This window comes from Trifolium pratense, linkage group LG7, assembly GCF_020283565.1.
Source record: "Trifolium pratense cultivar HEN17-A07 linkage group LG7, ARS_RC_1.1, whole genome shotgun sequence".
NCBI lineage: Eukaryota > Viridiplantae > Streptophyta > Magnoliopsida > Fabales > Fabaceae > Trifolium > Trifolium pratense.
In genome coordinates, this window is record NC_060065.1 from 3,595,717 (window position 1) to 3,621,658 (window position 25,942).

The following is a 25,942-nucleotide window of genomic DNA, read 5'->3' on the forward strand; positions in this document are numbered from 1 at the left end:
TGGCCTCGTGGGTCACACGTCTAGTGTCAAATGAATATAACAAATTACAAACCCATCAACTCCATATATTAAAGTGTAAAAAAAAAAACAAAAACTCCAATAGAATGAACACACAAGGTACATTAAAAAAAGTGAGAAAAAAGAAAAGAAAAAGAAAATAGTACTACTAATTAAAAAATGAAAGTTGAATTAAATACTAGTACTAGTAATTAAAAAAACCCGAATATATTGGGAGTTCCATTGGACAAAAAGTAACTAAAGCATGCTAAATGGACCCCATCACCTTCCCATGCTGTTTTTTATATGTCTTATATGATCTTATGCAAATGAAAAAACACTCAAAATTTAATGGAGAAATTGATAGAAGAACCTCTTCTAAGCCATGAGCATAACTCAAATGTCAATGTCGTCAACAACAATAACAACAAAGGTGGTTTTAGAACATTACCTTTTATCATAGGTAATGATTTTCATTTGTTTCACAAATTGTGTGATTAACAAATTAAGTAACTTTAATAATTATTTTGGTATTAAATGTTTTTTGTTATGGATTTTATCTTGGTTGTAGATGTATTTTGGTATTAAATGGATTTTGTTAATGTGATTGTTTTGCAGCTAATGAGGCATGTGAGAGAGTTGCAAGTATTGGATTAATGCCTAACATGATAATATATTTGACTAAAGTGTATAACATGGAAACTGCTGAAGCTACTAATTTTCTCTTGTTATGGTCTGCTGCCACCAATTTCACTCCCATCATTGCTGCTTTTCTTGCTGACTCCTATTTTGGTCGATATCCCATCATCGCTTTTGGTTCCATTGCTAGCCTATTGGTATATGTTGTTATTACTTTTTATATGGAGTCTAACTCATGTTTTATCTCCACTAGTATACATTTTTTGATAAAGCGGAGACCGTCTAGACATCGGGGATCAAACCAGACTTCGTCCCCATCGTCTGCCTATATCTCTACTGTGTTGAGAATATAGCAAGTGTGAGTTTGTGGAAATAAGTCTCACATTAGATAGGAATGAGGTGACTTGAGCATTTATAAGTGGGAGAACCCACTCATCTATCACCTTAAGATTTTGGGTGGACAAGTGGTGTGTCTCCTACAAATGTGTGTTGCTCAAAAGAACAAGTGCCACAAAAGTGAATGCTCCTCGCTCGACCCTCCCCCGATTGTTGCGCTTTCATACTGAACACTTCTCATGTTTGTTTGTACGTTCATAAATTTATACAAACTTGTAAGGTGAAAAATGTCGCTCTTTATAAATTTATTTCAGATTTTATATATATATATGTTCATAAAAAGATTGAATTGTCCGATCAAAGTATAATACTCTAGGTTTTCATTTTGGGTCTAGTTCGTGCTTATAAAACTGAGCGAAATGTGTCTCTCTAATTATAATTTTTTTTAGACCTTATGCCTTGGATAGAATATGATAATTTGAAGATTCAAAATCAACACATTCACATTAAAATTGATTTTTGTCTCTTATCTATACTGGGGTTAATGCAGGGGATGATTCTTCTATGGTTAACAACTATAATCCCACTATCAAGGCCAAATATGTGTAACCAACTCACAAACAACTGCAACTCCCCTACAACAATCCATCTTTTGTTATTGCATTCTTCTTTTGCTCTCATGTCCATTGGAGCTGGAGGCATAAGATCCTCCTCTTTAGCCTTTGGTGTTGATCAATTAAGCAAGCAGAACGAAAATGCAAGAATCAAAGAGGGTTACTTCAGCTGGTACTATGCTTCTGTCGGAGTGGCGTCGCTCTTAGGATTCAGTGTTGTTGTCTATATTCAAGATAGCATGGGGTGGACAATAGGATTTGGTGTTCCTGTTGTCCTTATGTTTATAGCCACATTATCATTTTTCTTAGCTACTCCATTTTATGTAGTGTTGGAAGCTAAGAAGAACATGCTAACCGGTTTAGCACAGGTCCTTGTTGCTTCTTACAGAAATAGACTTCTGCAGTTACCACAAGAGGATGTGAATGTGAATGATATCTACTACCATCATGACAAGGATTCCAATCTCCTGGTACCAACTGAAAAATTAAGGTACATCATGCTTGTTAGTATTGTTAGTTTATGCTGAGGGTGGGAATCGAACCTCTGATCTCTTTATCTCCACTCCGTAACACATCCACCCTCGGTCATCAAGTTATCCTATTGTTATGAGATGTTCACAATTGCTATAAACATATATTACTAATTGCATACAACCGTGCCATATTTTGTATATGGATAATTTATGCTTTTGGTCTTCGTAATATGATCACTTTTAGGTTTTAGTTCGTTGAATAAGTTTTTTACATTATGTACCTGTAATTTAAGATTCTCATTGTTTTAGTCTCTCATGTCATCTTTTCACCCAAGTTAGATGATATGGCATGCCATAGCATATTTCGGGTGGATAGATGACGTAAGGGAACCAAAACGATGAAAATATTGAATTACATGGATAGAATCTAAAGCTTCGATAAAAAAATAAAAAGAGAAGAGGCTAAATCAATAACTTATTTTTTACAGGTTTCTCAACAAAGCATGCATAACGAGAAATCCTTTAGAAGATCTAACACCAGATGGAAGAGCTTTAAATCCATGGAATCTTTGCACAATTGAACAAGTGGAAGATATCAAGGCACTTTTTAAGATAGTTCCAATTTGGACAACAGGAATCATGATGAGTGTGAATGTGAGTCAGAGTTCTTTTCTTGTACTTGAAGCTTCCTCCATGGACCGTCACATCGGTTCGAATTTCCAAATTCCTCCGGCCTCCTTTGCTACATTTATGATTTTATCATTAATACTTTGGGTTATACTTTACGACCGATTTTTAGTCCCTTTATCATCAAGGATACTAGGGCGCAAAACATGCTTAGGAGCGAAACAAAAAATGGGAGTTAGTCTATTTTCTTGTAGCATATCAATTGCATCACTTGCTATTGTGGAGAATATTAGACGCGGAATCGCAATCGATCAAGGCTATTCAGACCAACCGGAAGCTGTGGTGAATATGTCTGCATTTTGGCTATTGCCGCGCCAAATCATCGATGGATTGGCCGAGGCATCTGGTGTAGTAGGACAAACTGAATTTTTTCTCAATGAGTTACCTCAATCTATGTCTAGTATAGCTTCTACTCTTGGTGGACTTGGGATTTCTGTTGCAAGTTTGGTTGCAAGTTTTATTCTGAGTATTGTTGATAGTGTTACTGGAATTGGAGGGAAAGAAAGTTGGGTTTCAAGCAACATAAACAAGGGTCACTATGATTACTATTATAGTTTTATTTGTGTTTTGAGCATTTTAAATTTTGCGTATTTTCTTTATTGTAGTAAATCTTATGGTCCTTGTAAGAATAGACAGAAATAATTTTTCTAGAAATAAAAGTTTAGGTGAGTTGGATAGTTGTGTCTCTTTGCGTCAATAGCGAGGAGTTGAATTCATATTCTTGTAAAAATGAGTCAATTTCTTACCAACTAATCGACTTTTGTTTGGCTGAGAGAAATAAAAATTTAGATATATTATAATTTATATTAAGATATGTTTTTTGTTTCTTGTATTTGGATTCTTGTATTTGGATTCTTATTCTTGTTCTTGAACATAAGCTTTTTAACTGAGATTCCAATGGTCATTGTTATTTCTTCCATCTACTAAAAAATTTACCAAAAAAAAAAAAAAAAAACTGTATAATTAAAGTGATAGCTGAGAATTTATTTGCACTTGGCCAAGAATGCTCTTTAAGCCTCATACTTCTAGTGCCTCCCCTCGAAAAAATCGTTCTAAATGAATACAAATTTTAAAATTCAAACGCATTTGATTATAAATTTCGGACTTTTATTATAAGAAATCTCCCATTTTATAATTGAGATCTTCTTTTGTCATCCTACTGACTCTGGGGCGCACTCTACAAAATTATCAACATACCTCAAAACACCCTACTTTTATAACATCTGCTACTTAAGTCGCGGAGGTTATTTTTCAAAATTTCTGATTTTTGTAACCTCCGCTACCTAAGTCGCAGAAGGATAAAATTGAAAAATTGTATGGCGCGTGAGTAACCGGTAGAGTGGCAAAAGTAATTCTCTTTATAATTTTAAAAGAAACACATCCAAATTTTAAAACCTAAATGCCTTGTAAAAGAGTATTTTCGAGTTTTTGGTTGAGGGGCAAACAGAAAAGCCCCTAGTTTGTTTTTTTCCTTCTTGACGAACCTCCCCACCCAGTTGATATTTTCTCTTCGGGCCCCCCGTGTTTCTTTTATACCCCCTGAATTTCCAATTTTGCCCTTGCAAAAAACTTCGGTTTATAGAAACCGAAGTTTTTTTTTGCCTTGAAAACAAATTTCGGTTTATAAAAACCGAATTTTACTCTAAATTTGTACTAAAAAAATTCGGTTTCTGCGAACCGAAGTTTTTATCAAGGGCAAAATTGGAATATTTGGGGGTATAAAAGAAACACGGGGGGCCCGAAGAGAAAACATCCACCCAGTTTTGTAGTTGGATTTGAACATAACTGGATTGAGGCCCAAGTTATGAGCCCATGTAATGTATCAAGAAGCACCAAGGCTCCCCCATCCCGAACACATGCTCCAGACCACATATATAGTTTGTTTTTAGCGCCCCCTGAAATTTCAACTCCTCGTCTTCTAGGAAGTTAGCAATTTTCGCATTCAAAGTAGCGAGTGGTAATATTTTTAATTCAAACCCAACGTCTAAACCCCTTTAGATAAAAAAGATCATGAAAAAAAAAATTCGCATTCTAGAAAGCGAACTCAATTTGCAGTTTCCCACCTAAAAAGCGAAATCAATTTGCAAATTGATGTATTTTGTCTCAGATTAACCAACTTAATTTTATTTATACTTAAAGATTAGAGGGACCACTGATTGGAACAAATTTGACCAAATTTTATTTTTCTCGCAGTCAATTTTTTTTATTTACAATAAAAAAATTTTTATTTACATTTACAATAAAGTTAATAAGGATTGAATCTAAGACTTTATGTATGCTACCTAAATTTTTTATCACTAGATCAAACTTAATGGCTTCTCAAGGTCAAATTTTAAATTATTAGAATTTTTTCACTTAAAAATCTCCTAAAATCATAGGGGTTATTAATAATAAAAAAAAATTAGAGTGAGTACCTTAGGGTTCATGCCCTCAACCTCAGTATATTAAAAAGACAGCAAGGAAGGGGTTTGGAGTTTTGTGATGTCGTATTGTACGTACTGCGACATGTATCAGGCACACTTTTTCCATATTGCAAATTAAGCTAAAATCCAATTTTTGTACAAGTGGCTTCCGTACTACTTTTCAACAAGATACAGGAATTGACATTTCCTTCCAACTGCAACCACAAGCTCTGTTTGGGTTGGTTGGAAAAAATCATGAATTATGATTACGACATACTCACCAAACCACAAAATAAAAATATGGGAGACGAGGTGTGATTGATAGATCAATTGGTTAAGCTAGATGAATTAAGGATTAATGAGGAGGTCCATATTCAAGTTCTGGCAAAGGAGAAAACACTAACATAACATTGTAATATTAACGATTAATCAACATTGCTTATAAAAAAATATGGGACACATGCTGATAATAAATATTAGGCAACATGTGATATATATAAAAATACACATTAAAAGTATATACTTTTTTATATCTTAAGATTCGGTTTGATGGTTTGGAAGGAAGAGGATGGCTTTGGGCGAGAGAAATGAGTAGAAGAAAAAATGGATAATATTTTTACATTTTTTTAGAGGATTCTTTTGTAAAAAATAATTAATAAATGTTTATAATTAATATAATTTTAATATTAAAAGTATTATACATAACACTATAGTTTGGATTTGGATGACTTATCCAAGCTCGTGAAAAGTCTCTTAATAGGCATTAAAAATATGAGGCATGTTATCTAAACACATTCTTGCTGACAAAAATACGACATCTTAACATAAAAAAGGCTATAGACGCAAATCGGTAAGCATAATATATTATTAAAAAATAAAAATCAGTATATTTGTCCAACCTGTGTTCAAAAATTATGTTTAGGTAACATTTCTGTAAAAGTATTATACATAACAATTTTGTTATGATTTTTCATTCAATGAATAAGTTTGGATATTTAATCTTTAATTGAGTTGGAAGATGATTTTGCTCCTCCCAGTAATTCTTGGATGAACCAATTCTATCACCTATAATGCCTTTTCAAATTCACGTGAAAGAAATGTTAATTTTGCGATTTTGAATTAATAGATTTATTTATGCTTTATCAAATTCCGGACAACCAAACCAAGGACAAAGTTGTTGTCTACAAGGTGTGCATCATCATTGCACAAATTACAGAATATTGAAAACATGATCACATAATAGTTCACAACTTGGAGTGGTGGGTTGACAAGAGCTTAACAAACTCAATAACCACAGCAACAGAGTTAGTGGCGGCTAGCGGAGAGAATGTATCAGCTTCGTTCTCCGCGGTGCCGCCACCAGCCAAATCAGAGAGAGCTCTGATAGCAATGAAGGGAATTCTTTGTTGCAAACATATAAGTGCAACTGATGCACTTTCCATGTCAACTGGACTCACATTAAATTTGTTGTAGATGAAGGTTCTGTATGCTGCATTGTCTAGATAGAACCCTGCACTTGTTCCTCTGTCTACAAGTACAACCTTTGGTGTTGTTGTCAAACATGTGTCTGAGTCTATGCACGCATCTAGCTTCAAGCTCTGAAAAATATATTACAAAAAGAAAAACATAAACATATTGTTTAGTTGAGTAATTGACACAACAAAAACTAGTTTTTTTCTAAAGAAAGCAAAACAGAAAATGTTAAATTAAAATATTAGGCAGTGTCGATCATCAAAAATTAAACTCATAAAAAATTTGTTACCACTAATATTAAAGGCTATATATGACTAAAAGAAATGTATAGTACTGCATTAGTTTACGATGGACCACTTGTTAAACTGATACACCGTAGCATTGGCCTATAATACATACCTCAAGATTTTTGGCAATACGGTAGTAGTTGGAATCAACAGAGACCCAAAGAGCATGTTGTCTTTGTTCTGGAATTCCATCAACCGGAAAAATCTCTTCGGGTTGGTACCAAAGATTGTTGAGCTGATTGTCAACTGTATCACTGTCAGCAGCACTTATGTTTGAAGTGAAATCTGAAAATTTTAAGAACCCTACGTCTCTTGTGTAGTCTCCATTGTTTTCTAATGGTAACGTATCATCAGCACCTTGACCATATCTCTGCATATTTTCAAATTAACTATATATTAATTAATTAATTTTGAAATAAACAAAAAATAAGAGTTATATTGTCATATCCGAAGAAGGCAACTCATTTTATATTAAATTAAGATTAGCTAATTTTCTCTTCATGTTTTTTTTTTACAAATTTTTCTCTTCATGTTATGTACATGTACACGCATAGAAAATATCTCATTATTATTGTCCAATAAGAGTTAATTCATTGGTCAAAGTTTGACATTTTGATCTTAAAGAGATAGATCATTTTAAAACTCTCTGAAAATGATTGTAAAATAGTTATACGTATCAATTTATAATTACTAATAATTTTTTAATTTCCTCAATTCAATTTTAAAAAATTATATATAAATATAATACTCTCTATTCCTTATAATTAGAAGACATTTTTCCTTTTTTTTTCCTTTGTATTTTAATATAAATCTTTGTAAAATTAAGCGATTTTGCCTTTATAAAATTATTATTTTTTTGGTAATATTTTAACTATTTATTTCTATTTCATTTTTTTTGTTTTCACCACCAGTATTCGGCTCAATGGACCGCCTAATTTAGTTCGGAGGTCAGTTCTGGCATCAAGTGATTCCAACCTCTTCTGATCGCAGTTACGAGGGATTGAACCATTGTTCTGCCTACCAAGTTCAGCGTCAATTACCACTAAATCAACTAACGATATGTTATTTCTATTTCATTTTGATTTGTATATACTCCAATTATATAGGAAATTATTTATTGTGGAGTGTGTATATACTATAGTACTTACCTGCCAGCTCCAAAGTCCCAAATGAGCCCAATAATGAGGAATAGCAACATCTCCAATATGTAAGGATGGGTTTGCATTTCCAGCAATGCCATAATGAACCACTCCATCAACATCGAAAAAGCTTAATAGAAGCTGTGTTGTTATAGCTGCATTTATCTACGTAATTAATTCATGGATGTTAGTACAAAATATTAATTAGATTGATTCATTCCAATAATTGATTAATTATGTAGTACTATAATCTTCAACTATGAAATTGTACGTACCACACTCAATCCGGTCATGACCAGTATAACAGGTTTGTCACCAATGGATCCAAAACGAAATCTCCTTCCTTCATTATTATTAGCCATAAAAATTTATTAAAATTAGGCAAATTAGAAATTGTACTATAAATTAGTAACATTATTTTTCGGAACCATCTAATATAGACCTCTAAAAAATAGTCTAAAATTGAACTTTTACTATTTTAAAAAAATTATAATAAATAATAAAAAATGAATAATAGATGTAAATTTTCATATTATAGTTTTTCTGTCCTCAGAATAAATATGTATGGTTTTGGGTCTTTTTTAAATGGAAATTGATTCATGCACGTACCTGCAAAATCTATGATGGTGTTGGTGTCACTGGGAGTATAGCCTGGATTTTTAAGAAGGGGGTTAAGTTCAAAATCATTTGGTATGATTAAACCCAAATAAGGACCCTCGTGGTTGATTTTAGCAATTTTCCTTAGTAACTTTGGTGTTAGGGCACAACTCACCAATGTATTTTGGATATTAAACCACATAAATGCTGCAAGAAATATGAACAAGACTATTCTCCCAGCCATTTTATGCAAGCAATATAGGAAGAAGAGAAGTGTGATTTGAGTAGGAAGAAGAGAAGAACAATGTGATTTGAGAAATGAAGGACCTAAATGTGTTGCCTTTTATAGAAGGATAAGCGTTTGTATATAGTACGACTACGACCATTTAAGTAAGAATAAAATATGGGATCTTTGTTAACATGTTCTTAAAGACACGTATTAAGATATTCTTAAATTACTTGTGTCAAAAAAAAAATTCTTAAATTAAAAATTTATATTTAATAATACACAAAAATTTATAACGTTTGCATTACAAAAAGGTTTAGCATCCTCTGACAATCAACACGTTTTTATACCGTTTGCATTCGACACTTTTGGTTTTCTAGTACTAGAGGTTGTAAACCTTTTGAAAATAGTTCAAAGGTCATGCATAGTAATGTTGTGTCGTCCAAGTCTAAAAATGTAGTTTTTTAAAGATTGAGTTTTGTTATGCAGAAATGTTTAACGGTGCACCTTGTTGCCCGTTTACCTTTTATTTATATGTCAATGAATGAATTACTTTAAAATGATGCGACTATATTAAAACTCGTCCCGTGAGCTTAGCTCACTTTGTAGGACATTGCATTTTATATGCAGGAGACCGGAATTTGAACCTCGATCATCTCATTTATCCATCTTAAGGGTGAAATTTCTAACCACCAAATTGTTTTAAAAAAAAACCTTAAAAAAAACCCACAAAATATCACTATGTAAAATATTACGGTAAGAGTATATTGTCAAAAAAAAAAAAAAAAAATACAGTAAGAGTAGAGATGCGGACAAAACATATATTTTCACTCTAGTCGAAAATCAAAGGAGCAATAAATAATGATGTTGCATTCACGTGGAAGATTGAGCACCAATAATACAGCAATGTAACATCATCTGGGGTATCTTCCTTCTTTTTAAGGTATAGGAAGTACTAGTACTAGTACATATCTGTTTGGACTATTATCATTCCATCCTTCATGTCATGATCAATCGGATAAGAAATCAACGTACGTATGCTTTAAATTAAATTTGAATAAACAAACAATAATAAATATGTTTCTTCTTCATCTCGAAACTTTTTATTCCTCCTTCTAGATCTTTAGTTGCTTGGAAAATTATGCACCATGTTATTATCATTGATGATAACTTGATCAAAAGATGTCTCACGATTGTTTCTTGTTGTAGTCTTTGTGGCAGTATTTACGAAACTGTTACTCATTTCACTACAACAAAACTACTTTGGAGCGTCGGTCAAAATTAAACGCTAAATGGCAAAAAACGGACTCTAACAGGTTTTAGCGCCAGCTTAGCGTCCATGTCGTGGTAGACGCTTAAATGCTCGAAGTTAGACAGTTGTGTCCAGCAGACGTTATTTGGCATCCGTCCAATTAGACGCTACATTGAAGCTAGTGACCTGTATATATGGCAGACGCTAGTAGCTTCGGTTATTGCGTGATGCTACAGATATATATATCAGTCTCATAAAGTGTCACATGTAGAGTCCACTTGACAGACGCTAACTGTAGCGTCTGCCCCTGATGGATGCTATGCGTTGGTTTTAGAATTATGTAGCGTCACCTAACAATTAGCTAAGATGACGCTTTTGTATTTTATTTTTTTTAGCTAATGGAAAGTCACCTAACAATTACTATTCATGCATTTGAAATATAATTTTTTATCAAGACCAACTATATATATATATATATATATATATATATATATATATATATATTATAACCATATAAAATGTCAACATAAAGGTCTATATATCCATCAAAATAACCCACAAAATATATAACCCACCAAAATATATAACCCATCAAAGCAACCCTTAAACTTCCATCAAAATAACCCTCAAAGTCTACAATCATCAAAGTAACCCTTAAACTTACCATCAAAATAACCCACAAATCTACAACCATCAAAATAACCCATAAAATCTACGACTATCAAAATCAAGCATCTTCTTCGTCATTAACCGATTGATCATCTAATTCATCATCATAATGAGGATGAGAACTATGACGAGAATGACCACTTCAAGAGCCTGACTCCAAAGCCATCATGCGTCTACTGAATTCTTCAAACTTCATTTCCAAGTTTTGTGTCCGTTCTTGAGCTTTAGCAGCATCGTCTTCAGCTTTAGCCGCTCTCGCATTTGCCGCAGCTCTAGCAGCATCAGCATCTGCACGTGCTGCAGCAGCCTCAGCTCTAGCAGCCTCAATTAGTTGGTTATCATGTTCCCTAATGTGAGTTTCATCTGCCTTATAAGTCAAGTGTGTGACACCATGAATAAGGTTTACAGCCAAGTGCCCAGTTCCATAACACCTTCCCTGAGACTTACCCCCAGAAACATCTTTCCATAAATAAAGTTACATCGTCTCTTGATAATTTCATTGATCACAATTAAAAAGCCTACAACTAAAAAGGCCACACTTTTATTGGACCTAAGCACTATATATAGTCCACCGCATTATTCATTATATTTTCATTGATTTCCTTGAGACAATTGACTATATCTTCCATTCAGTGAAATTACTATAAGTGAATCCAAACATGAACTAACTCAAAATTAAAAGACAAGAGATTAAGGAACACACTTGTTAGAACATGAAGTGCAGAAATTAACACCAACAATGTTGTCCAAAACTTACACAACAAAAAACAGTTTCAATTAAACAAAAATGAACAAAATCGATTTCAAAAAATAAAAATGAAAATTGAATTAACGAAATCAAAAACCCTAACTGAGAAAAACTAACAAGTCTCTAAACACGGAAAAAAATTCGGTGACGTTACCTTCAGCAAAGTGGATATGATTTGGAGTCGAAGAAATTTGTATTTGTTGGTGTTTTGATTGGCTACATTTTGCAAAAGCCAACCAGCCAGATGCTGGACTGAGGTGCTGTAGCATTATAGTACAGCATCCTGATGCTCTGTTTTTCGTGCAGAATTTTTATTTCAAATCTTGGTCAAGATTTGCTTCAATTATATATTCAGGCACGTGCGTCTGGGCAAAACGAGCCTTGCTCGGCAAGTTTTATTGAAGTCGGCTGAAGGAATGTTATTTAAAACAAAAATATAATTATATTATATTTTTGGTGTTTTTTTTGTTTGGTACAACATGAAACAAACAAATTATATTTTTGAAATTAATTTAGGGTTGGGCCGCAATTCTTACAGTTGTACATGTCTGAAGACCTAACTTGGACATCAAGACAATTGAAGACTATAAATATGTGAAGCCTCAAGCCTTTACAACTCGTGTATTCTAAACCTTGTATTCCAAAAGTGTGCGTTTTTAAGGTTTAGTGTGTGTGTCTTTTGTGAGCCTTTCTTGTGTCGATTTGATGCAAGTTTAGGACTGAGTTTGTGTTGTTTATTGTAAGCTGCTCCTAAGCTTTTAAGCACGGAGTTAGTGTGTGTGATTCACTCATAAGCTTTTAAGCAAGAGTGTGGTCTAGTTTCTAGGAGAGTGTCTCCATCCTGATTATTATTATTGACAGCAACATAGTACGTGTTGTTAGAAGGAATTTGGGACGGGGTCTCATTATCTAAGAGGTTCTTAGGTAGGATTGCACGGGTAGTGTCTATGTGATAAGTCAAGTATCGGGTGTTGGTCGAGGGCTTTGAACTAGAGCTATTATAGTGGATTCATTCCTGGATTGGTATCCCCCAGAGTAGGTGACGTTGCACTGAACTGGGTTAACAACTATCTGTCTTATTTATTATTCTGCAATTTATTTATTTATTTCCTGTGTTCTGCGACTGTCTTGCTGCAACGTATGCTATAGCATCTTGTGCAGCATTGTGTTCACTGCGTGCCAGATTTCAGTATTGTTGAATTCGAGTATCTGCGATGAACCAAAAAATGAAGATTCAAAAAATGAAAGGGTTCTTATATATATATGTGCGAATGATGTTTAAATTTAACATTGTTGAAAATGAGTAATACTCAACTTGGTAGTGTGACTGTGAGAGCTAAAGAAGAGATGAAGTTACTTACCTTGGAACCGCGAGAACGACGAATAACGGCAAAGAGATTGACGTTCTTGACGGAGGATTGTTCTTCGACGGCGGAATGAACGACAGATGGAGAAGGCGAAGGATTATTCTTCGACGGCAGAGTGAACGGTGGATTAGGGTTAAGAAACTATGTTTGAGCTCTGTATTTCTTTCGTTTTAGTCAATTTGAGATTTGGGAAGAAAAGAAAAATTGTTTTAAGATGTATGATATAATAATAAATATAATGATTATAATATTATAATATTGCTGATCAGTGGGAAAATGAAAAAAAAAGTGGAAAAATGAAAAATTGGGAATTTTTTTGGTGCTTAACAAATAGTTTTTTTTATTTAATTTATTATATTAATCATTAGAGTCCGTCTGTGTAGACTCTATAAATTCATTAAAAAATATAAAATGTTTGAGTCCAATTTAATATATGCTAAGATGAGTCCGTTCTTTATTTTTCCTTAGCATCTTAATAATGTATCTGAAAGTAGACGCTACCTATACTTATTAAATTAAAATAAAGATTTATAATAGAAACTGATTAGCGTCTATCTAGCAGACTCAAATGGGACACTTGTAGCGTCCGTGTCGTGGCCGACGCTACACTTTTTGACGCTACAGAGCAGTTTTGTTGTAGTGTTTGTTCTTGCGCTGCCCCTTTATAATGCAGTATTGGAACTGATTATCTTCTTTGCTAGGCATGCCTCTTGATCTCTCAAATTTTGATTCCCTTCTTGGCATGTGTAACAAAGGTTGGAGTCCTCAATTACATGATCTCATTATTGCAGCCATTGTCAATATTTTGTGGAAGGTCTGGAAATGCAGGAACAATGTCAGATTTAATGATATTTATCCCTATTTTTCTCGTGATCTGATCTATGTGAAAAGTCTTATTCATCAAGCAGCTCATTATTCCAAAGGTCACATGTACTCATCTATAAAAGAATTTTCTATCCTCAAGCATTTTGGTGTTGATTGTCATCCTCCCCCTCCGCCATCTATTAAACAAGTCAATTGGATCATGCCCCCTAGTTTTTGGGTGAAGTGCAATACTGATGGAGCCTCTAGAGGTTCTCCAGGTATATCTTCTTGTGGTGGCATCTTTAGAGACCATCTTGGTACTTTTTTAGGTGCATTTTCAGCTAACATTGGTGTTGCAACCTCTCTTTATGCTGAAATTTGCGCTGCAATTTATGCTATTGAATTTGCTTCTGCTAAAGGATGGACCCGTCTTTAGCTTGAATGTGACTCTATCCTCTTAGTTCAAGCTTTCACTAATGTGAATGTGGTCCCTTGGAAGCTGAAGGTTAAATGGAAAAATTGTCTTCATATCGTTAGAAATTTTCGTTTTAGATTTTCTCATATTTATAGAGAAGGAAATACTTGTACAGACAGATTAGCTAATGCGGGTTTTTTTGTTGATGGGTTAGTCTGGTGGGATCAATTACCAAGTTGCTCTAGAGAGAGTTTCTTTAGAGATAGAGTTGGTTTGTCTAATTATCGTTTTCGCTAATCTTGTTTTGGTGGGTTTGGTTTATGCCCCCCACCCTTTCTTTTGTTTTTCATTTTAATAATACTTTTGGTGAGATGGTAGAAGAGTGGTAGTGCATTGAGGTGTCAACTAGGGTTGGGAACAGGCCAGGCCAGGCCTTGACAGGCCTAAGCCTGGCCTACGATTTTTTTTCAGGCCTGAGTCTGGCCTGCGGCCTATTAAATGTTATTTTTTTTGGCCTGGCCTGAGCCTTTTAAAAGTCTGGCCTGACCTTGTACCCTGTTTAAAAGTCTGTGTTACATTAAAGCTTCTCTATATAGTTTTTTTAAATAGGCTAAACAGGCCTTAAAAAGTTCACATTTAAATTTTTATAATTTCTACAACATTAAGAAAAAGCTAATAAATGATTAACACAATAATTAAAAACTAATAAAATAACAAATACGATTACGAAAAATAATAATAATTATAAATAATATTTTTTTATAAGATATAAATAATAATATTATATAAATAATAATTATTATAAACAGGCCGGTCTATCAGGCTTCGTATGCCTTTTTAGAAGCCTAAGTCTGACATATTTATGTAAACAGGCCGTTTTCAAAGCCTAAGCCTGACATTTTTAATAACCAGGCCAGGTCAGGCTTATACAGGCCAGACCGAAGGCCCTTGTAGGCCGTCTGACCTATTCCCAACCCTAGTGTCAACATAGTTAGGATGTCGATGACTTACTATGATGTCATGCTCTCCATTTTTGCAAAAAAAAAAAATGCTTCTTCCCACTTTTTATTAGAAAAAGAAAAAAATACGAAATTTATACGAGTTTCTACGATACATATGAAAAATTTCGATGTATCAATTTTTTATACAGATTTCAGAAAAAAGGGGAATAAAAGTTTAAAAATATCAAATAGAGATCCAAAAATTCATTTAGTCTATTAAACACTAATTTAATAATAATTATATACATTAATTTAGTAACTTTCTATAATTACACTACTAACTTTATCTTGGCCTTTAGATTAACAACCAGGAGTTGGTGTCATTTGATGTTATGCCTATGAAAAATGTGCAATGAGTGCTTATAAAACGGGACAGGGGGAGTATAAACAACTAAACATACAATCATTTTCATTCCATTCTTTCTATGTATAAACATTGTACGCTTCTAATCATATGAAATGAATCCCTTCCAAAATTTTGTTCTTACGGTGAACACTTACATGCCCCAAGAAAAAGGTTTTACAGGAAAGGATACTAAAACAACTTACTACAAGCCTGGTGGTTTAAACAGAGGAAACAAATTATAGATGCCATCTACATCTACAGGTAATCCAATAGCACGGCTAAGAACAGGTGGAGTTGATGTTTTGCCCTTCCAAGTGTTAAACCATGGACCTCCTCCGACTTCTAGAGCTGCCATGTCACTTGTCACGTCCAATATGATCTGCCATTTTCACATAACACATTCATCAGCATGCATGTTTCATTAATAAAATCAAACACCAAGTATGTGAACAATTTTTGTGTGTGAATTAGAAAATACCTTTCCCTTGCTGCCATCATATCTTCGTTCCCACAATTTTAATTTTAGAATTCCAAAGCATGTATCTTTACAAGCTTGAGAAAGGCCAGCTTCTGAGGTTGGAGCACGCAATGTAGTACCTGGATCATCTGTTGTTGCTTCTAATTCAACCTGCAAAAATATCATAGATTGAGTCCGTCATTACTTAGCTTAGAAGACCCTTCTAGGTTGTTTACTTTGGGAAAACCTTTTGTGTTTTTAGTAATAAGTGCAAAAGTGCGCCTTGTTTTCACCTTTTCTTTTTAAAGATTCATAGAGAAACTATGAAAATGGGATAAAAAAAACTTGTGTTCTTTCTCGTCTATATAAATCTTCGAAAAAACACGAAGCAAGGTGAAAACAAAGGAAAGTTTTACAGTTAAAGTAAAAATAGAAATTGAAAAATCAAAGTTTATTGAAATAAAGGACAGTTTTACAGTTAAAGTTGCACAAAGCAAGTCCCATTTGCTAGTATGAATTGCACAATCATTAACATGCTCAGAATTCAGATCATTCAACTGCTTACCCTCTCCCACAGCAATCATCAAAAGAATATTTAGATTTCGTAGTTTAAACATCTAATGAAATGGAAATGAGATGCAAAACTATACTAGTTGTAATATTAAACACCAACATAAAATAAAATGTACGTGGAGAAAAATACTTACCACATAATTGCCATTGTCTGCAGTCATAAACCAATAACCCCATGTAGCAACTTCCCAGCTTACAACACCATTCCATGGCACAAATTCATAAAATTTTCCACCATAATGAACTCCAATCTGCGTCAATTTGCAACATTGTAAATATTACAAGTTAAGAAAAATCAATAATAATAACAATAAGATAATATATAATAGAAATAGAAAGGATTGTTGCATGTGGTGACCAACATAAAAGATGGCAAATAGACCCAAAACTAATCCTACACAAGAACACCATCTTTACCACAATTGGAAACAAAAGAAATCACTAACTTCCATTAGATATACCTTCTTAAAAAATAAAATAAAAACTGCCACTAGGTATACGAATTAGAACACTTCAAAAGAAATATCAACCTACTTGAGCCACATGACAATAAATTTTAACATAACTCCACATCATTCATGATTTTATGTAGAGAACCCATGTTTTCCTGAAGTGTCAGTAATGCAATTGATGCATAATTAAAGATGCTAAAAAACTCAAGCACTTCATCATCTTTAGATTCAATAAAATACAAAGAAAAACTAACATGAGCAGAGACATGTTATTTTAACCAAAACAAAAATCAAATTTGCTTTACATCCTTGTCCAATATTTGTTTTAGATGTAATCTTCAATATTACTAAAGTCAGTGTAATAGATTTTTGAAATGAGTCCAATTGATAGTGGAATGGCATATGAAGTTACCAATGCAGCATTTTCAAATGTCTCGGTTAATCCAGGAATTTGTCTCAATCCACCAGCTGCTGTAAGTGCAATTTCTCCACTAGCACCTTCAAAAACATTACATTGAGCCTGCATAAGACATCCACTACGTGAGATACAAAAACAAAAGTTATTCAAACACTCATCGAAATGTTGGTGAGAATAGGTGAATATCAATATAACAATAAGAAAGCGTATTAACCTGCTGGAAAAATTCAAGTAACCATAAAACCAGGAAACACAGCAAAGTGGCCAAAATTTTCAATCAACATACAAGAAGGCTTGCAATTGATTGCATGCAATAAGCTATAGCTTAAGTTTCATAGCAAGCCATGAAACCAATTTGTAGATAAACTCTATGACATATACTTCATTGAAGAAAGAGAGTTTTTTTACCCAAAACCATTTTCTCGGGAATGCTCCACCCCAGTTCTTTTCTGAATAAGATGGGGCATTTTCAAACTCAATCCTCTCGCCATCCCACTCTATCCAACCTGATATTCAATATTAATATAAGAAAAAATGAGAGAACACGCATATGACAGACATGAGTGAATAGTTTTTAAAATACAAGTGCACCTTCACAAACTAATTATAAAGCGCTATCCTAGCATTTCAGTTTTAGTCTAAAATTGACCTCGTAAATGTTCATTATCATACTCCCACTCTCCTATTCCTGACTCGCCACAAGCTCTAGCAATAATTATATATGTTCAATACCACAATCTTTTTTTTTATACAATCAATACCACAATCTTATTGGCCTGTAATATTTTTGTAGATATCAAACGACTAAATGCCAATCACTTTGGCAAATTACATCAGCGGACAGCCATAATAGCTTCACATAAACTGATCAAATCAATCTATTTCGGTGCAGACATAAAAAATGCAGATACTAGAAAATGACAACACATGCCTGTTGACAGTCCACCGGCCATGCATATTTGCCAATGTGGTTCAAAAACAGGAAAAGCCGCAAGCCAGCCAGCAGTTGACTTCTGAGTGGACCCAACATCACCCCAACCATATACAGGACGTGTACTATACTCCCAGCGAGCCGTTTTTACTGTTTCTACGTAATTCGACCTATAATGAAAATTTATGTCAAACAACAAATTTAATCAATCAAAGAAGTCAATATTTAAAAAGCAATGTAACTCCCACCTTCCATCATCGCAAATGAAACCTTGATGCCAAAGGGGAGTGACTTGAAAACCTTCCAACACTCTATCATTAAATTCCTATGCAAAGGGAGCAAATAAGAAGCATTTTTAAACGGAAATAAAGAGTAAGTCTTGCTCCCATAACTCACTTTTATAACCAGTAATGTAACTATGACAGGATATAAACCATTTGCCCGCTAGTCTATAATTGTTGGGAATTTAAGGAAATTATCACCAACAGAAGAGTGTATAGAACTACCTATGAAGTACGAAAAGCTAGTCCAAGGAAGAGACAATACCAGAGGTCCAGAGCCATTGAAAAATAATCACTTATAGCTCAACAAAGGTGTAGCGGTAACAAGGAAGCTAACACTTAGGGCTGTTTGGATTGACTTTTTGAGTTTATCCACTGGTAAAAGTACTTCTGAAACTCTTTGAAAGAGCTTATGAAAACAGCTTATGACATCCATAAGTTGTTTTCAGCTTATTTTCATAAGCTTTGGCCAATTTTCTTTATTTTATCTTTTGTTATGGAAATAGCTTATACATAAAACACTTATATGATAGGCACTTATACAATACGTGCTAATTAGGCTGTTTATCTGAATAGAGCATTGATGATAGTCAAGCACCTTAAGAAGAAAAACGATCCACAAGGTATGCTTAAATGGCACGCACACACCCAACAACGCTCACCACATATCCCATATAGTTTGTAGTAAGTGTAATTGAGCTATTGAAGGGTGTGTGTATTATTTAAGACATATCTCATGAGATGAGTTAGTTTCTCAAAACTAAAAAATGCATGATAGTGGAGTAACAAATATTTGCAGACAATTGACTGATACATAGCATAGAGTCATAAACAGTTACATTGAAAGATTATATATAAACCTACCTTAGGAGGAACCTCCTTGTTTGGAGGTTTAGAATTTTGTTTAGCCGCAAAAGTGTTGCCCAACATCAGTTCATTTCTACCTAATCATTCAAAAAACAGAGACTTATTATAAGTTATATAACAATGTGATGATGATCATCATCATTATTACAATTACATAAAAATACAAAATTTATGTATTTATTCCCCCAAATTCAACCAACAATTCATGAATATGGAAAAAATTGCTTACTTCCCCAGAAGTTATTTGATTCCTGAGTGTATTGGCAAATGTATTTATCATCAGCACCAAGAATTTGTGCCCCAACGCCAGTAAACCTAGGCCCGTATTGCGCCAATTCGAACGTCGTCAATTGCTTGGGAAACGCAGGATTCTCAACGGAATACATAAAGCAAAAGCTTTGCCTCCTTTCAGGAATGGAAACTTTGAAGTACCAACCTTCAAAGAATTTCCGAGCAGTTCCATCAAAGTGATACCTAAAACCCCAATTTCAATTTCAATTTCAATTTCAATTTCAATTCAGTAATGTAATAATTATATAGTGATAATGAAATTAAAGAAATGAAAGAATACCCGCTGTGAGGGGTTCGAAGTTGTCGATTGGGGGGTGTAGGAGAGTAAATAGGTTTTGAAGATTGAGATTGTTGTTTATCTTGAATGGGATCGGTGTGTGAATTGTGAGCGAGTAGTTTAAGAGAATGATGATTATTACGAAGAGGAAAGGGGAAGAATGTGCGTGTGAAATTTGGGGTGGATGAAGAAACAGAGGGAAAATGAAGAGAAAGAATAGGAGGATCTAATAGCTTAGTTTCCATGGATGAATATGAATGTTGTCGTTTGTTTCAGAGTGACGTGACGAGTAGTTAGTTGTAGAAGAAGAAGAAGAAGAAGAAGACGCTGCGACTGTTTAGGACTTTGTTGTCATCTCATCTCATCTCCCACTTCAATTCAAACCACATGACATGGGAGTAGTTTACTCACGTAACTCACAATGTTGTACACTTGTCAATAGTAGATTGGTTTATAGTCAATAATTTATTTATAAGATACTCTCTTCGTTCTTAATTATAAGCAAAAGTCTACGTTTAGGATGAATTAGTCGATTAAATTTGTAATTTTTAATAAAACTATAGTTGAACTAGGATTTGGATTCGATGCATTCAAAAAATGATGCTGCAGTCATGCTGTCAACAAATTCTAGACCATAGATTTTGATCAGACGGTCTAGATTTTATCTCAATTCTATATTAAACTAAAATAAAAAATTATCTTAAGATCCGAACCGTTTGAACTTGATCAAATGGTTTTAAGTTACTGACTACACCCGACTGCATGCATTTCCGATTGCACTTAATCTAATACTGGTTGAACTAGCTTATAAATACGAAAAGAGTCTAACCAATGGAAACAACCATTAGAGACTAGCCAGCATATCAGCACAATTGTTTCTCTCTTTATAGATGAGTAATTTTGAAGTTCATGAAACTAGTCAGACGAATACAATTTATCCATTTGTTTTTATCTTCCAAGGATGCAGAAACATGTTATTGAAAGTGAAGCAACTGAAGTAGTTGAATTGCCAATATTACAAGCAAAAGCTGCTAAAAAAGTGGCATTGGAGTCTCTGAACAACGCCCCACAGGCATCATAACCAGGAAAACCAACAATCACTCATGTGTTGCATTACATGTACGCGTATATCTGTTTGGAGTCGTGGTTCTAACTTTTGCCCGATAAGCTCCTGTTGGCAATCAGTGTTTTCTCTTCTGACATTTCGTCTTAAAATTTAACATAAGTAATTCATGTGATAATCTTACATAAAGTGTCAAACGAAAAAGATTACAAATAGGTACACATTCAAATAGTTAAATACCAAGTCCGAGTATTAAGGGACTCGTACATCTTAAACAAGTGGCCAAAGATTCAATATCTAGCTCTTATGTATGCTAAACGGTAGTATATGCTTCGTACCTCTCAATAATATTTGGATTCAAAATTGCTCTCCATGTTATACAAGAGACACCAACTGGCCAATTGAAACATTCCTGCCTTTTCAAAGTTCAGAATGAACCCCAATTTTTAATTATAACGCGAGGTTAAATTGCAGTATTAATCGATGGACATGTTGGGATGGTATCATAAGCCACTGTCACGGCGAATGGGATATCAGAGTATCCATATGAGAAGATGAAGATAAATAATAAAGCACTAGCATGATGACTTCCAATTCTTTATAATCTTCCCTGCAATCCAAAACAGAATGCTGAAATAATTTAAATTACAAGTTCAAAAATGGCATGAATCATGTACTATTATGGGGACATAACAAATTGAGTATATGAATATGACCACACATTTAAAACAAAAATCACCCCTTCTTTTACAGCTTAGTATATAATTAATTGATGTTTAAACTTTTTTTTTTTATATACTGGAGGGCCTAAGCCCAGAAAAAAAAAATTACAACGATGTTAACCTGAGAACATTCCTCCCGGTTATATCAGCAAAATATAAATGACTAATTTGAGTCGGACAAGACTCATAAAACATCACATTGGAGTATTAATCTATTTTAAAACAAATGTAAATAGGATACAAAGTAGTAGTTTAGAGACTGAAGTTTTCACTTACAACAGGATGAAAATATAGTGCTCTCGACTTTCTTTATCAAGAATTTCACGCAAGTGGAAGATTCCAAATGGCATCGAGGTTGTTCTCGGTAATCCATTTCTGAGGATAGAAAGAATAAGACGACTCAAGATCAATATGCCAAACCATAACTCTTGAGCAGTCGTTCATTAAACCCTCCATTTCACCTTCATCTTCAACAATCTGCTCAATCAACGTGCTAACCTGCATAAATAGAAAAAATAAATAAATTAACTATTGATCAAAACATCATTTTCATGTGTATAATTCAGTAAGCTATATTTTTTGTGTCACTCAACCAAGAGAGGAGAGCCATAGCACGAGGGAATGTAGAACATCCCCCCACCACAAATTACAAATGTTACCTGATCTGAAATTTGATACATTTTTTTGCAAACCAATTTCAACAGGTTGGATTGGATACAGAAAAAGACACTATACTATATAATAATATGTAAGAGCACCAAAGAAGAAGATAAGTTACCAACCCACAAATTTTCCTTGACTGATTCGAGCTGTCTGATAGGTTGAGGATTGGGCCGGTGCCACTTCTTTCGATCCCAAAGTATCGTGCTATTGAAGGCGAAACCAGGCATTTCAGCGTGAAATCTTTTAGATTTCCCATCTGATTCATTATTTGTGTGCCATCCAATCACTTGACTTCCATCACAAATGGGCCCTTGCAAGACAATGCCACTTCTATCCTCCGATAGTCTTGCAACAGTCCATGTTCCAAATCGCCTGCAAAAACATTGTAAGAAAGAAGAATATGCTAAAGATTTTCTGCATAACACAATTTGACTGAAGAGTGAGAGGTGAATAACAGATACTATCACACAAAGTAGCATCGATGGAACTAAAAATACCTTATATCTCTCATTTGCTGAAAGAGTTCCACCGAGTAGATGTTATCATCGTCTGCAAAATACACAATTCCATTGAGGCGGTGAGTTTCAATGTGAGCTATTGCAACATTTCTCATAAGAATGTTCCTATGGCTTGTGTTGGTCAGATTCATTTTGCAGACGAGATGCCTATACATAATCCCGCTACTCCTCAAGATGTCAGCAGTTTCATCAGATTGAGAATTCATCTCAATAACAATCCATAACAAAGGAGGTGAGACCAATTTCAAAGTTTGTGACAAGTGATGCAAGTAATATGCTTGAAATAGACGATTGTAAGTCGGCGTGACAATTATGAGAAGCTTTTGAGAATCCAAATATAGATCTTCACCGAATTTGCTATCCGAGGCATTATATGCTACACCATTTGTTAGTTCCTGTTCTTGCACTTCTGAAATCAAAGTAGCATCAAATTTCACATCCTCATCAACTAATGATGTCTCATTTGTCTTCAAATTTTCAAGCGACCGTAAATTTCCAACTCTAGATATTATCTCAAAAGAGAAATCTTGATGTTGTGAGTCTTTCGACATGAGATTCAAGGACAAGTTAGTTGATGCGAGCGGAATGAGTCCAATAGAAACACCAACCATGAAACAAATGAAAAAATGGAAAAGCACTTTCCTCCAAAGCTGGCCCTTAGGCTTTGAATTTGATCTCTCAATAGCCCTCAAAGATCTTGGGTAGAAAACACCAAGCAAAAAAGCACGGGAGTCCAATGATGTGACCGACGAAGGAGAGTTTTGAGGACTTGATGAGGACTTAGACAAAGGGGAAGCTACTGAAAAGCCTTCAACATTTGCTACATTTCCGGCTCGAGCAACTGGAGACAAGGTTCTTCTAATAGATGCCATTCACTTAAAATAAACCCAAACCAATGTTCACTAACCTTAATTACTCCAATTGTGCACAAAAAATGCAAGTATAGGTTGTATTTAAATGTAACCAAAGTGGTCATAAAAAAACTACATGTCTTTCCTAGCCAAAAACAGTAATAACAAAGTCATAACAAGTGTGTCATACTCATAAAAAACACTGTAAAAGGAAAACATGGAGTTCAATTCTAATTAGAAAGCAATGTATATGAAGTTAACTTGTCTGGCATATATCCAAAAATGAGTTTTTAAGCTGCAATGAGGAACCACTAGTAGAAACTGAAAATACATGAAAACAAAAATTGACAATAATTAGGGAGCTGAGTATACAATATTGAAGATAGCAACTTTAGCAAAGTTAATAAATGAAGAATGGAACAAGATATAAAGTATTACCTAAATGACAGCGAAGTAGAATGGAGGCGCATAATGGTTCCAACTATGCAACCAAGTGGCACTGTCTGAAAAGAAAAGACAGTGCCATCTGAGATTGAGATTCAGGATTTTGTGCTTGCTTACTTTTTAGAGATCTAAAAGATGCAAACTTCTTCAAAACTAAAATCCTGAGGGGGAGGGAAAAAAAATATAAAATGAAAAGTGAAAATATAGTTTTAGAAAGAGACAGACAATGATGTGTTTCTTAGCTGATTCCTTATCACAAATTCCCTATCATCACGTGCTTGACAAGGGCAAGCTGGGGTTGATGCAAGCTAAAAAGTTTAACAGTGTTAAAACAGTCAAACACACTTTTTTTAAGTAAAATAAAAATACTAACATTCTTTTTTCAAAAAATTATGTTGGATTAGTTAGAGGATAAAATTGAAAGGCTTAAATGCAGTTTTACTCCTCCTGTTTTGAAAAATGCGGAATTTAATCCCCCTATTTTAAAATGCGAAATTTTACCCCCCTATTTTATAATTTGTTGGATTTTGCCCCACACAAAAATTCTGCACAAAATCTGCTTCTGAGCCTCAAGTTCAAAGCTTCGCACAGAACTCAATTTGGATCAATAATTCACAAAATTGATACCGAAACGACCGTAATCGAGTTAGCTTTCCACAGAATCAAAGCCCACTAAATTTGGAGTTATAGAGAGAGAATAATTACCGTTTTAGTGAAGGTCTGTCCAATTACTAATTCTGCAGAAATCTACTTGTGACCTTCAAATTCAACATCGTCTACCGAACGCATCGTAACTCCAAATTCGACTAAATTGAAATGCCAACAAGGGTAATTTCGTTAGATTTCCATACATGTAAATATTATTCAAAAATGAGCTACGGGGTGAGAGGCATGACGAAAATACCAGTAGTAGTTTCATACGATAATTAATTTGAACATACATTCACTAAAACGGTAATTAATCTCTCTCTGTATCTCCAAATTTAGTGGAGTTTGATTCTGTGGAAAACTAACTCGATTGCGGCCATTTCGGTACCAGTTTGGTGAATTATTGATCCAAATTGAGTTCTGTGCGAAACTTTGAACTTGAGCCTCAGAAGCAGATTTTGTGCAGAATTTTGGTGGGGGGCAAAATCCAACAAATTATAAAATAGGGGGGTAAAATTCCGCATTTTAAAATAGGGGGGTAAAATTCCACATTTTTCAAAACAGATAGGGTAAAACTGCATTTAAGCCAAATTGAAAAGAACTAATTAATATTTTATTAAAAATTAAGAGGTAAGCCAAATTAAAACAGATGGGGCAAAATTTGTCTTCGCCCTTCCCCCCGGTGTCACGCCTAAACATAAACAATATTTTACGAGTCTTATTCGGATTAAATTATTCATTTTTGGGTAAATAGTGTTATACCCCCTGCAAAATAGGTGAGTTTTGCGTTACCCCCTGCAATTTTTTTTTTTTTGAGATTACCCCCCTGCAATGTCAAGATTCCTTGCGTTACCCCCCTGGCTCAACAAGTGGACATATGACATGGACGAATCTTGACGTGGCATGACACGTGGAAATTAATTTATTTTTTATTTATTTTTAATTGCCAACTCAGTAATTATTTATTTTTTAATTAAAAAAAATGAAAAAAAAACTTTTTTTTTTAAATAAACT

General features: G+C 34.1%; 5 protein-coding genes across 7 annotated transcripts; 2 read left to right on the forward strand and 3 right to left on the reverse strand.

The window, feature by feature from the left end:
- The first annotated feature begins 284 nt into the window (after nt 1-284).
- LOC123893711 (protein NRT1/ PTR FAMILY 1.2) lies at nt 285-3,423 on the forward strand. The gene is made up of 4 exons (XM_045943506.1): nt 285-460; nt 616-833; nt 1,523-2,076; nt 2,548-3,423. Exons 1-4 carry the CDS (start codon nt 349-351, stop codon nt 3,386-3,388), a joined length of 1,725 nt encoding a protein of 574 aa, XP_045799462.1. The 5' UTR covers nt 285-348; the 3' UTR covers nt 3,389-3,423.
- Nucleotides 3,424-6,260: 2,837 nt separating this feature from the next.
- On the reverse strand, nt 6,261-8,966 carry LOC123893712 (bark storage protein A-like). Its single transcript, XM_045943507.1, has 5 exons — nt 8,657-8,966; nt 8,323-8,390; nt 8,057-8,212; nt 7,021-7,278; nt 6,261-6,746 (listed from the first exon to the last, which is right to left on the reverse strand). The coding sequence occupies exons 1-5, from the start codon at nt 8,886-8,888 to the stop codon at nt 6,393-6,395; spliced, it is 1,068 nt and encodes a 355-aa protein (XP_045799463.1). The 5' UTR covers nt 8,889-8,966; the 3' UTR covers nt 6,261-6,392.
- Nucleotides 8,967-13,609: 4,643 nt separating this feature from the next.
- On the forward strand, nt 13,610-14,146 carry LOC123893739. Its single transcript, XM_045943540.1, has one exon. The coding sequence runs from the start codon at nt 13,610-13,612 to the stop codon at nt 14,144-14,146; it is 537 nt and encodes a 178-aa protein (XP_045799496.1).
- Nucleotides 14,147-15,508: 1,362 nt separating this feature from the next.
- On the reverse strand, nt 15,509-20,459 carry LOC123893713 (tocopherol cyclase, chloroplastic). Its single transcript, XM_045943508.1, has 10 exons — nt 20,023-20,459; nt 19,681-19,925; nt 19,449-19,528; nt 18,552-18,628; nt 18,304-18,473; nt 17,781-17,878; nt 17,367-17,474; nt 16,637-16,753; nt 15,951-16,100; nt 15,509-15,851 (listed from the first exon to the last, which is right to left on the reverse strand). The coding sequence occupies exons 1-10, from the start codon at nt 20,262-20,264 to the stop codon at nt 15,675-15,677; spliced, it is 1,464 nt and encodes a 487-aa protein (XP_045799464.1). The 5' UTR covers nt 20,265-20,459; the 3' UTR covers nt 15,509-15,674.
- Nucleotides 20,460-21,173: 714 nt separating this feature from the next.
- On the reverse strand, nt 21,174-24,536 carry LOC123893714 (probable beta-1,4-xylosyltransferase IRX9H). 3 transcript variants are annotated; one of them, XM_045943511.1, is made up of 5 exons: nt 24,275-24,536; nt 22,965-23,860; nt 22,587-22,839; nt 22,081-22,302; nt 21,174-21,692 (listed from the first exon to the last, which is right to left on the reverse strand). In XM_045943511.1, the coding sequence occupies exons 2-4, from the start codon at nt 23,855-23,857 to the stop codon at nt 22,126-22,128; spliced, it is 1,323 nt and encodes a 440-aa protein (XP_045799467.1). In that variant the 5' UTR covers nt 23,858-23,860; nt 24,275-24,536; the 3' UTR covers nt 21,174-21,692; nt 22,081-22,125. The 3 variants fall into 3 exon arrangements, with proteins under 3 accessions (XP_045799467.1, XP_045799465.1, XP_045799466.1); XM_045943509.1 differs by having other exon boundaries at nt 22,965-24,157; XM_045943510.1 differs by having other exon boundaries at nt 21,174-21,712; nt 22,965-24,157.
- Between the last annotated feature and the right edge of the window lie 1,406 nt (nt 24,537-25,942).